The following is a 12705-nucleotide window of genomic DNA, read 5'->3' as shown; positions in this document are numbered from 1 at the left end:
CAGATGGCGCCAGAAACAAACAAACAAACAAAAAAAGCAGTGGGTTTCCGACCAGGCCCATAGCAGTGTGAATTGTTGCAGTGTTATTGTGCTGGATTCTGGAACAGGTTGTGGGAATGGTGATCGTCTCATTTGTTGTCACCTTGGAATGAACGAGTACAGATGTATTTTAAGATTTCAACTAATGTGGAGACTGGTCTAAGCAGAACGATTAACCCTCCTAATATCCCCATCACTGTGATCACAGCAAAACGTTTTTCAGAGCAGCATGATAAAAAGCCAGCTGGGGCATTAACTGGGGGGGGGGTGCTCACCTGTATCAAGGAATGCACTGGAGCTAAAATAACTTCACAGAGGCGGTTCACTGTGAGGTCTCCAAGATGGAAACGTTCAGTTCCCGTCCCCGCGTTCTCTAGGTTCACTCTAGGCCGCGGCAGCATTCTCCCAGCACAGAAATGAATTATTTACGCAGGAACATTATAAATCTCCAGATCCCCCTGTGTCAGCCCCTGAGAGTTCTGGGAGAGTCTCTTTTTTTATGTTCAGGTTTGAAGTGCAGGGAGCTGAGGAGTTCTCTTAAACCCCCCCACCTCACCACCAGAGCAAATCACAGAGTTATATTCTCAAACAAATCCACACCGTGAAAAAAAATACCTTCCCTGGGTTTCCAAGATGACAGTAGAGTGGCCCGTCATTAATGATCCCTCACTTTTGAGGGCATGGACCATATGTTTTAAGAAGCGATGCAGGTTGTCTGTTGTCTAGAGATAAGGGGAGGAGAGAGAGAAGCCGTTGTCTCCTTGTGGAGCAGGCTTGGGAAGATTTTGGGTGGAGTGGGGTTGTGGGTGACCGGCTACAGCCTGATGATATGGTTGCCTATGTCTGTGGTGATGATGATAACGAAGAGGCTGTTTGGAAACAGAAACAGTATGTGCCCTCTCACGGTGATGGTTGGACACCAGCTGCCACAGCGGGCGGGCTGTGACATCCCAGTTGCTTGTATGTATTCAAATGGCCCTTGTGTGCAGGGTGCCTCTCTCTCCAGTGAGCTAGTAGTCTAGAGTAACTATAAACAAGCTGGCTTTATGGCTGAACTGCGCAAGGAAGAAGACCTGCAAGGATCTGGGTTTTGGCATGAAGCAGAGACCACAAAAAGACAAGCAGATATTGACGCCTTGGCTCTTTGATTTGACTTCCTACACTCCATAGGGCTCATTACCCAAATGCCATCCACCTGGAAGCTGTTTTCGCAAAGCAGTTTGGTGGCACAAGCTATAACTTAAAAGATATCAGCTGGGGGGAGGACGATGCTTAGAATAACACCCTTTTGACAGCAGACTGGCCAATCAATATAAAATGGAATTAAGAACTGTTTTTTTTTTCTTTAAATAAGAAGACCGTAACAGAATTCTCACTCATCCTTGGTGAGAGTCCAGGGAGAAGTGGCCAGAATGGGGAAAAAGGGATGGGGCTGTCTCCTGCTGGGTGAGCTGGATGGGGTATTGATTTAAAACAGATAAAGTGTGCTCTCCGTGTGTGAAGGGACTGCCCAACAGTTTAATTAGAGGAGAAACAACAATATTTATGTCCTCCTCTATTTGAGTCTCTCTCTGCTTTAATTTTGTGGCCTTCTTACACGCAGCAGGAAGGATATTCACATGTCGCCCCCTTCTGGTATGTAAGTCAGTTGTGACCTCCCAATTGCTTTAGCTCCTCCGGTTGGCACTTGCCCGGTGGTACGCGGACCCACAAAGGTGTGACCCCCCCCCCCCCCCCCCCATTACCCCTGTTCCCCTTGAGCCACATCCTTGTGTTTTCAGTTTCATCCTGAGTGTTAAAGCCTAGTGACCTTTGACCCCTCTGTGGGCATACTGTTTAATTTTTATAGTAGAGATCTGCAGTTGGTAAGATTCCCCATTCAAAGCTTGGCACAAATTGCAAAGCTTTCAACTTGAGCACCCTGTTTCCATATAAATGCGTAGTGACACAAAACAGCGGTCAGGAATCCTTTTCAACCTGCTCAGGCAGAGAAGAACACTCTGCGCCTGTCCCCAGTTGAAATGAGCTAGGAGGACTTGGGCAGGCTCAACGTTTTTGCGGCCCCCTCCCTTAATTTGGGGAAACGCCCTGATTGATGGCATTTCCTCGGCCGACCTTGTGATTTGTAGGCCGTTGGAAGCGGATCGGGTCAGTTAGTGAACAGGTTGCCGAGAGGGAGATGGGGGGCTCCAGGGTAATCATTAGCGATGAATTGCCCCCGTGTGCTCAAGGCCTCAGGCCCCCTCGGTGAAAGCCAATCCAGATGCCTGTCAGCCGGAGGTCTGTTTTTTCAGCTAAATCACATGATGGGCCTTTTAAAGGAGTCTCAAGCTCCCACTATCGACCCTAAAAATCAGAGAGGACTGGTTTTTATAAACTGGACCGATCTTGAGACTACGCTCATTACATCCCATCACCTGTGCCCTCAGGTCCCGTTTGGCAGGTAAACATTGCCAGGCCTATCAGATGCAATGAAGCACCGTTTAACGAACGCAAAAAACTCCTCCTTAGAACGACGCCTTTCTTCACTGAAGCATTCGTGCACGAAGACACTTGAAGGCACGTCAGCGGCGCCGCAGACTGGAAGCTTCTCCGGCGGCAGCTGCTGTCACAATCTTGTGGCTTCAGCCGGCAGTTTGCAGCAGAAAGGTGTCAATCACACCTATAACACAGATGTGCGCACGTCAGACAAATTGTCCCTGTTTTTCCACAGGAAGAGTAAGAGTTTGCAGATGCCACAACATGAAAGGTGTGCAAGAACTGAGCCCCCCGCTGAAAGCAGTGCCACATGGTGTCGTTTGTCACAGTTCTGTCCCAGCTGCCAGTCTGCAGTAATGTGCTGTTACATGTGCAGTGTCATGCCTCGGATGTGGGGTGCTGGATGTTGCTGTCGCCAAGTAACAGCAGCCGTCGCACAGTTTGGCATTTTTATGTGGTTGAAGTAAAGAGGTTAGTTCACTAGTGCCTCGCTGTGTTTTGCGAAGTCGCTGCAACAGGAAGTCCAGTGATGCTGTTATTTACTAATGGTTCCCTGTCAGTTCTATGATACTGTAGTGGCAACCTCTAAAAGAATCAAGCTTATGATTCCCTGGTCTGGTGGCTTTACTTGCTCTGATGAAGCCATAAGGGGTTGGTTCGAAAGGAGCCCTCACACTGTGCTGTTGTGAAAACTGCAGGACTAACGCGGAAATTGATTGAGCTATCAATACATTGTCAAAAAGACCCTCTTAGATTAACGTCAACCCTTTAGTGTTACCGTGCCACGTGTAGGTGTAATGCACATTTTTTGCCTGTATTGGCTGTGTTGCTTTTCTCTGTGCACACAATGCACCCTCTCCTTTGATTGACTGGCGTGCCCCAGATTTAGGCCCCCCATCATACTCCAGTATGTTGTGTGCGAAGAGATACAGAGTATCAGAGGATGTTGCCCAAGGGGGGCACAGTATCATGCTGCTGATGGTATGGTGACATTACCTGTTTCATCAGGTAGTGTAAAATCATGTCTAGCATATGAATAATCTATTTAAAACCACTCTTAAAATTAGAAATGATCACTACAGCTATCCGTTCTTTGTCACCAATATCAGTTCACATTATATTCATGATCTTGTGTTAGGGGGTTGTAGCTTACAGAGGGTGTTTGGGCTCAGCCTGAGAATGGTTAAAAAAAAAAAAATTCTGGCAATTATGTTATTTGATCGCGCAAGGAGGCTCAAGGAAAGTTTTGAGACAGCTGCTCCTTTCAAACGCCTTTTGTTTCAAAGCCTTTGAGAGAAGCGTCTCCAGTGTCTGAACTAGACTTTCACATAAATGATTTCTGCAGAGAAATTGGGGTTGTGGGGAGGGGCGGGGTTCTCTGAAGCTCTGTGTTGGATTTCGGGGTCCCTCTGCGCCCAACACGAAATAAACACCCACGGGCTCCCTCGTAGCGAACGAGTCCTAACAGGTGCCCTAATGAGAGGCGTTTATCGCCCTGCACTTAACTCGCACCCGCGTGATAGGGTTTCCTATGCGACGGGCCTCCCCCCAGCAGACGGGAAATCTCCACAGCAAAGTATGCAGACAGTATGTGAGTCTGACATTATGAATTATGCCACATGTGCATGTGCAGCGCTTTAGCAGTCTGCGAAGGACCGACTCGCCCAGCAAAAATCCGGACGTCTGACTCTTGTGTGGGAACTGTGTGTTCCCAACAGCACCCAGTCTCAGTGGGCGTAAGCTTCGTGTAGCACACCCTCTTTCCAGAGTTCTCAGTTCTCAGACAGCTTGTACCCTTATAAAGCCAGATATGTAGAAATCTTTTTTTCAGCCTGTTAATTATTTAAATAAGATGTTGAATTAATATTACACCTGTACCTTGTAACAGGATACCCACAGGGAGAAAAGGTCTCTGTATGAATAGATAAATGGCTGCGTCGGAGTGTGAATCTCCAGGCTCAAAATGAAAATGCCAAGTGATGATCTGTCCCTGTCAAACAATATCTTGGTTTTCCCTCCTAATCTTCTCATCTTCAGTTGAAGTTGCACATACTAAGAAAACAAACTGTGTGACATAATGTAGCCCACTGGTGAACGGTGGTGACAGTTTTGCCATTCATGTCTCAAGAACATATTGATTTAAATATAAATGTTGATTTAAAAAAGTTGTTCTTATTACTAGCCTATACCGCGGTAACTTATACTTAGCGGCCTTCCTCCAATTTGAATAATTACTGTTCACCACCTGGGAATTTCAATATGACAGGCAGGCAGTGTGCAGTATCTGGAAGAGACATTAAAACTATTTTCCTGTCCAGTCTTTCAGGTCTAAATCTTTGCCACATCATTACTAATACAGTTGTACATTCAAAAGCCTAAAGTAGATGTCAGGATAGAATCACTGAAAGTTGTGTATATTCTGAGTTTTGTTAAGTAATTAATTGGTCATTTACATCCACACATTTCAAAACCACTGTAAAAATAAATATTTATTGAGTATTGATTGAACTAATTAAGTAATCAAGAACAGAGATGAGAGCAAAAAAAAAAGTGCATAGCCCCCAGGAGGTGGAATTGACACTAATGCTCTAATGGTTCAGACGCACGTTTACAGACTGTTAATATGTCAGCGGCATCTTCCATTTGCATGGGAGAGTCAGAAAGTGCCAATAACGTCCACCAGCCTTCTGTAATTGCGTGCATAAGACCTCTTGGAAAAACATTTTTTTTTTCACGAGGGGAGGGAATGTTCCTTTTTTAATGCAAGTCATAAACGAAGTACAAGAGGTTTAAGGAGAACGTTCCAGGAACACTATAATTATCACCAGGGCTCTACCTGCATCTCCTCAGGTTAGCATTTAAGATCCCGCTCAGAAGAAAAGGAAGTACTAATGGAGGCATTAGTCAGACGGCCACTTGGCTTATTTTTAGGGGCTGGCATTTGAAGTTGGAATGCTTGGTCGTGCCCGCCTGTTAATGAGTCACCGAGGGAGAAGGGCCCTTTTCGGACTCACGGGGGCAGAACGGGCACTAAGCTGCCTTAGTCACTGGCATCCTGAAGCAGATTCCCCCAAACACTGTGCAGGCGGGTTTCTGTCCAGGCAGGGTGGGATTAACAGTGTCTGTCTGTGAACACTGGTAATGTGGTGTATTGTAGTGTATTGTATACGGTGTATCATGGACATCAGTCTCTCAATTGGTCCATTGTAGTTTGCCTGTTTGTCTCTAACTGCATGTCTGTCAGTTCATAACGATGAATGAGTACATGTGGAGTCGTGTGTGTGTGCATGCATGTGTATGACTGTTTGCCTGTGTCTGTACGCATGCTTGCATATGTGTGGCTCCACATGTGTGTGCATGCATGACTGTGTGTATGTACTTTTGTGTGCATGCATATGTATGTTTGTTCATTTGTGTGTGTGTAGTGAAAGTCTTGTTCTTATCAGCTGCGACCATAGGTATCTGTGCTCTGATAGGGCCTGTAAGTGCGATACCTGCTCTCCCGTAGCGTAGACACCTTCAGGCATGGCTGGCTCTCACTGATGTATATACAGGGAAGTGAGTGGCTGGAACAGAGTGCATCAGGCCACAGTCAGCGCTAATCACTTTTCAGGGGGATCGATCGGCTTCCTGAGTGAATTAGCCCTGGTGCTGGAGTGATCCCTTACTCCTGGGAGAGGAGAGCTCGTTTCGTGCCTCTCTCTGCTGTTGAGTCGCCGGGCGGCATTTCAGAACGAGCCCCAGAGAAAGTGCTTAGCTGGCCAAGACCAACAGGTGAGCCAGACAGGTGAACTACACCGAAATGGCATAAGCATAAGCGCTTCTAACAATGGATCAATCATTCTCCGACAGCTGGGTATTGTCAGAGATCGGACCTTGGTTGCCTTCTCTTTGGCCTGCTGCATGTTACTCATGGGTTTGCCGCGCTGCTTTGGCTGAACCCTCTGAAGCTGCAGAGAGATCGCCTCAGCTAAGGGACACCAGAGTGAAACTCGCGCCTTGCTAGACCCACGTTCTCCATACGCCGCAGGTGAGTGAGAGAGACGTCCTATCTCTCGCACGGTGTGACTGGATTTGGATTTAGTGAAGCCTGTCCGAAGAAAAATACCCAGATTCAAAGGGTGCCTCCTCTTTACCTGTAGTAACCCCTTCACTCAAAGCCTTGCACATGTGCACGCAAGCAGTGACTTATACCAAGAACACGGTGTCCCATAGTTTGACTATTTAAGGCTCCTGAAAAAGTACATATTTTACCCTCACACTCCTCTGGGAGCTCTTCGTGGTGAATGATGACTGCGGAATATTTATGTTTCCTGTGGGTGTCCAGATTTCTCTATTTAGTTTCTGAAATGGATCACGTACAACATTTAACATAGATGTTGACTAATTTCGTGTGTTGCGTATGAGGTAAGAGGCTGAGAGAGCTGTGGTTTCGTTTGCAATTTCACATTTCATATTTGCTTTTGCCTTAATTGCTTGGAAGGACCAACTACTCAAATACTGACGCCAATAACTGTATGCAGGCATGCAACGAGTAGCAGTAGACTGTGCTAGTTGATATTAAACAATTTTTTTTGGGTTGCTAAGCTAAATATGATATCATAAGGTAATGTCAGAAGGGGCAGTTGCATTACAAGTTGAGTTGTAACACAGCCATTTAAACTTTTGTCCAGTGAGAAATGTGGCACATTGTGGTTTCCCTATATACAGATGTACTGGCATATGATTGGTCAGGTTTCCTGTGTTAGGGCCATCTGTCTAACAGGCTAGAGCCCTACGAATGCTGTTGCAGTCACTCACTGTCACCCCCATGTGGATGAGCAGCAGAATTCACCTCTCGTAAAAGGGTGCGTGAAGCGCAGTGGCATTCAGCACTAGAGCAAGCAGTCTGATTGGTTTCTGTTAATTGTGTTCTTTCTGATTTAGAGAAACACTTTCAGTGGGAGGAGGTTAGTGGCGGCTGGGGGATCTGGATCTCATTAACTCGGATTGATGAGCATCAAAGATTTATCTGAATGAATTGAATGAAGCTATAAGACATGGCCTCTTTATTAGTACCAGAACCCCCCCTTTTCCCTCTGTATGTCTCCCCCCTCCTACTCTCTTGCTCTCTGTGAAACAGACCTGTTAATCAGTGCTGGGGTTTCCAAAAAAAAAAAAAAAAAAAAATTGAATTCCTCAGATGATTTTTAAAAGGGGGTTTAAAATGTACAAAAAAAACAACAACAGCAGCAGGGTTTGGCCAAGAGGCTTTTAATTTATAATTATTTTTGTTATTATTAACGCAGACTCTCTTAAATTGCTGGCTAGAGGAGGTCGATGTTCTAACTGGTGATTTAAATGACTTTCATTTCTCATCTTGATTTAATATAGCTAACGACAAACACATGTGAGAAATGTTCTTTTGGCTTTTATCAAGCTGACATTTAAGTGCATTTTTTTTTCTGCAATCCCCGTAACATTTGTGGTAGAGTATTTCAAAGAGAGGAGGCTGACATTCTTGACTGCGCCATTTATTTTTCTCCCTCCTGCTCCCCCCCCCCCACCCCCGCTCACAAGTTAACATTTGGTGTTCATACGTTTAACCTGGTCTTCATAAACAGAACTTTTATATTTTAAAAGGCATGCGATTTCCTCTCTGAAGATGCGTCCTCGGAACACATTGTTAAAAATGTGTAAACACAACGAATCCAATGCTTGAACTGCAGGCTGTAAGTGGGGCCCCTGCTCGGTCAAACCGCAGCGTCCTAAACTTTGAGGAACACATTTAAACAAGTGTTGCTTTTGTGGGGGGAGCCATCTGACACCAGCTGCTGACTTAAGCACAAAAGCCGAGCATTTGTCACCTTGTTTTTGTTTCCGGACATGATCTTTTAAAACCATATCCACATCTTGGCAGAGGAAGACCCTCGGTATGCTCAAAAGCATGTTCCCTTTAAATTCAAACTTGGACAGTGTTTGTAAGTAGCACGCAAAAGCATCTTGCGCAAACCCAAACGGTGCCTTAAAACTTACGATATCAGCTACACTGCGTCTTGGAAGAAGCTAGAAGCTTGGCACAAATAGATCTCTGTTCCATCTTTTCTGAGGGTTTTGCGACGAATGAGTAAGTGTTAGACAGCTATGCAGCACTGGGGATGCTCACTTACGAGACCATAGGCTGTAGGCTGTCGCACCACACTTCCTTCATTAAGTAAGTCGAACTGAAGTTCACAGGTTACCGCAGCGTGCAAGTTTCAGACGGGCGGGTTACTCAGTCAGACTGCACACACGCGGTAAGTGGAGCAGTAGCGTGTGTGTGTGTGTGTGTGTGTGTGTGTGTGTGTGTGCGCACGCTCGGTGCATGCAGTCTGTTCGTATTCGTGGAATGGCAAACCACTTGAACGTCTTCGGTGGATCCGCAGGAAGCGGCAAGTTCTGCCAGCTGCGGCGTGTGACAGAGGAAGCCATCTGCATCGCTGTTTCATGGTGAGACGGGGCGTGAGCCGAGACGAGGGCCTGCTCACTGTACCTGCCCTGGGTTACGCCTACAAACAAAAAAAAGAGGGCTGCAGACCTGGTTAGCGCTGTCGCATTTCAGTTGGCGATTGCTGTGTGCATCACTGACGCTCAACACTGATTTTTTTTTTCTTCCATTTTGTGGGGAAAAGGTGTTAAAAATGTTCAAAAAGGTTTATTTGGAAGTCCCAATCTAAGATAATTCTTTTGTAGATTCTCTTTCATGGCCAGCAAAACACTTACCCTGGGTCCTTGTGTCTTTGCACACTGCAGATAACCCACAGATCATGTCCCCTGTCTTCCCTCCCATTGGCTGCTCTGTGTAAACAGTGTAGGTGATGTCATCTAGTTCCAGGATAGCTTGTAAATGTCTGCATCGCTGAGCGACAGGGTACCCAAGTGCTGCCAGGTGACCTCACTCTCAAGTGACTCCCCCTGTCACAGAATAGATCAACAAATGATGGACTCTCTGTCTTTGGCTTCCAGTCCATGCCAGTACTGTATGGTACTTGTTTATTTTCCATGCTGACTAAGCTTTTTTGCCAGTTATAAATAAATCTTTTGATAGTTTTCCCTCAGTAATATACTCGTCTCCTTTAATGCATTGTGCATAGTTAGTGGAGGTTCTTGTGAATGCATTAAACTAGAGCGATGATAGTAATGATGATTGATGATATGATGATTGTCTCATGTCATGACTTTATTTTCAGAGACTGGAAAGACGTTCTCCTTTGATGTTGTATACTTGGCAGAACATAACTCTGAAAAATGCCCATTGTTTGGTGGGAGAGTGCTTGTAGCTTTTTGAGTACAGTTATTTTTTTTCTCTCGATCGGCTTTGTTTATTTGCGTTTATTCAGTTGCTAGAGTAGCAGCACGCGACAGAGAAATGTACAGTAAATGGCACGCCACTGGCGTTCTGGGTTGGTATTTTGACTTCCTGCTGTGCTGTGGTCTCCCTGTCTCTCTGAGGAGAAGGCAAAGGCGGCTGCCCTCAGCTTCTCATTCGGTGTTGCCCCCGTCCTCTGCCCCCTTCCTGGTGGACTGGTGGGAGGTGCACCGGACAGAGCCACCGTGGCTCTCCAAGCTTGTCCCAGGCGACCTCGCCAAAACCCCACGTTCTGAGGGCCAGCGACCTCAGGCCCCAGACGGAGTCAGACGGAGGCGGGGACGTTATCTGTGCTGGAGTGGAGGACATGACGCAGAGAGGAACAGGCGTGTGTGGTTTTCTTCTTCTGAAGCACAGTCCCTTGCCGTGCGGTCGGACCCGTGGTTAGCGACTCTGCAAATAAGGAAGTTGATGTGTTGTTTCCCACGCTCTGAGGGCAGCCCCCCCTCCCCGCTGTCCAGATGGGGGCGCTGCGAGCCGCGGCACGGTTTGGGAGGGACGGCCAGGCGAGGGTTTGCGTGTTTCTGAGCCGCGCAGTGGGCCTTCACAGTCCTCTTTAATCCCCTCTGCAGAGGCCTGGGCTGAATGACCTCATTTACTGTTTTCTATAAATACAAAACAAAACTTTCTGTGGGGGATTTGTTTGATATTAAAGCAAAGGTTGACATCAGAGTCTTTATGGTCATATAAAAAAATCCCTCTGTGCTCCTCAAGCAATGTGTTTTGTTCTTTTTTTCCACATATGCACACATACCAAACACACACACACACACACACACACACACACACACACACACACACACACACACACACATACTCACCGTACCCCACACAGACACACACACACGTACACACGCCTGTGCTATACCACATATACACATCCACACACACACACAGTTACACACATCCAGACTTGCCATTACCCTTCTCACAGTTCCTGTGGAGGCTGAGCCACAGCTGCTTCACTTTAAGCATCTCTTCTCACATCATTTTCCTTGTGATGCTGGAACGCGGCACTCATTGCCGGCTCCAGACCGTTAGGGTAGCAGACGGTTCCTTTCTCGCCAGCGTACAGAGGTCCATCGAGCCCTCAGCAGTTACCCTGCATGGCCAGCGGCTTCAGAATCTGCCCCGCCCGTGGCCAGGCCCATTTGCATGCTGCAGGAACGCGTTGCCACCCTGGGCCTGGCGCACAAACATCTTAAAAAAAAAAAAAACGCAACAGCGGTGGAGCGCAAAAGACGTCAATTGCTTGGTCACTCTCGCATTCCTCCCGCATGACGCTCCCATATACACACAACACACACACACACACGTACTGTAGCCCGGTGTATTTTTAGAACTCAGCTACTGCCCTGCAACGAGCGCTGCTAGCTCTCAGCTTCCTGTTTACAAAGGCTGAACTCGCACGCGGCTGCATCTTCACAGCTTATGTGTCTTTTTTTTTTTTCCCCAGAAGCCTCTGACCCCCTCCTTTCTTGTTCTTTCTCATTTGTTGTCTTTTCAGGTTCGAGGAAATAGTCAAGAAGTTCAAAGTAGAATACCACGCCGGAGGCTCCACCCAAAACTCAATGAAAATCGCCCAGGTTTGCATTCCATTTTCCTCCCCTGTCTGTGTTGTCCACCCCTGATCCAGGACTGGCCAGGGAGCTCAGCGCTACCTTCGGACAAAAGGTCCAGACACACCCCAGTATAGCAGCATCCCGATTTGATAAGCACGCCGTGCTCACCATGACAAGATGAACCTCACATCTAAGTCTGTTCCCCCTAATTTGTTTAAATGCATCGAGCTGCAGCTTGTCAGAATTACAAGTAAATGCATTTAACTTGTCACAGCAGGTAATACACAACGAATGCAGATGCCTGCCAGCACGCTGGGGACTTGCAGAGATGCTTATTTCACAGTGGCTAAATACCTGTAATATAAAGCATGCTGCACTTATTAGTTACACACCCCTGACAGACGCTGATTAGATGATGATCAAGTCCGAGCACTGAGTCAGAGCGGCACTGAAAGGTATCCCTCCTGGGAGAGGTCTGCTGTAGCTACGTCGTGATGAATGAGAGGACGCCGCTTCCCAGAGCGTGCAGGGCGCAAAGCAGGCCCCCAGGGACCGACAGCTGGCGCGACCGGAGCGTGACATTCGGACGGGCACGAGCAGCCCATCTCTGAGTGACACACCGACACACGCTTAGCGCAGACGCTCTTTAATTATAAAGCGCCAACCTGTTTATGTAAACAATTTGGGCCTCCATGAGGACCCTCGGAAGGATTGCAGTAGAAAACACTATCAGCTCCACCCCCCGCTACCCTTCACCGCTGCTGTTGTCTTCTCAAATTTGAAAGTTCTGGAATATATCCTCCGTGCAGGCTGTCGACGGCCGACGTTAAGCTCATTCTGAGCTCTGTCTCGGCTAAACTGACTTGATTTTCCACTTGATCGTACGAGCCAAAATTTAACTACGAGCTGTGCGTCCACACGGTTACAGTTGGTTTGAGATGTATAGATTGAGTCAGAAGAGCGCGAGATGGGCTTTTCAATATTTCTGCGGAGAGAGACATCAAAGGAGACGCGGTGGAGATGAATTCCTCCCTGCTGAAATCCAAAGTGTTCACTGAAACGGATTCCCTTCTCTGAAGATATAACTCCTCAAATAGCAATTAGAAAAGGTGTACACTTCTTAACAGGTTTTCCTGAGCGCGAAAGAGAGCTGGTCTATGTTTGCCTTCATTTCCTTGTCACGTTCTCAGTCATAGGTGTAAAGGTCTCAGGTGTAAAGATTAAAAGCCGGTTTAGAGA

General features: G+C 46.9%; 1 protein-coding gene across 1 annotated transcript in view; it reads left to right on the top strand.

The window, feature by feature from the left end:
- The window catches only part of adka (adenosine kinase a), a 135679-nt gene that overhangs the window by 19470 nt on the left and 103504 nt on the right, over nt 1-12705 (top strand). Inside the window, exon 4 of the mRNA XM_036547129.1 lies at nt 11412-11490. Coding sequence (XP_036403022.1) covers nt 11412-11490 — 79 coding nt within the window. The remainder of the gene's footprint in view (nt 1-11411; nt 11491-12705) is intronic.

The sequence above is a fragment of the Megalops cyprinoides genome, chromosome 15, assembly GCF_013368585.1.
Source record: "Megalops cyprinoides isolate fMegCyp1 chromosome 15, fMegCyp1.pri, whole genome shotgun sequence".
Lineage (NCBI taxonomy): Eukaryota > Metazoa > Chordata > Actinopteri > Elopiformes > Megalopidae > Megalops > Megalops cyprinoides.
The sequence above is the reverse complement of the archived record's forward strand: the minus strand, read 5'-3'. Positions and strand labels throughout refer to the sequence as shown.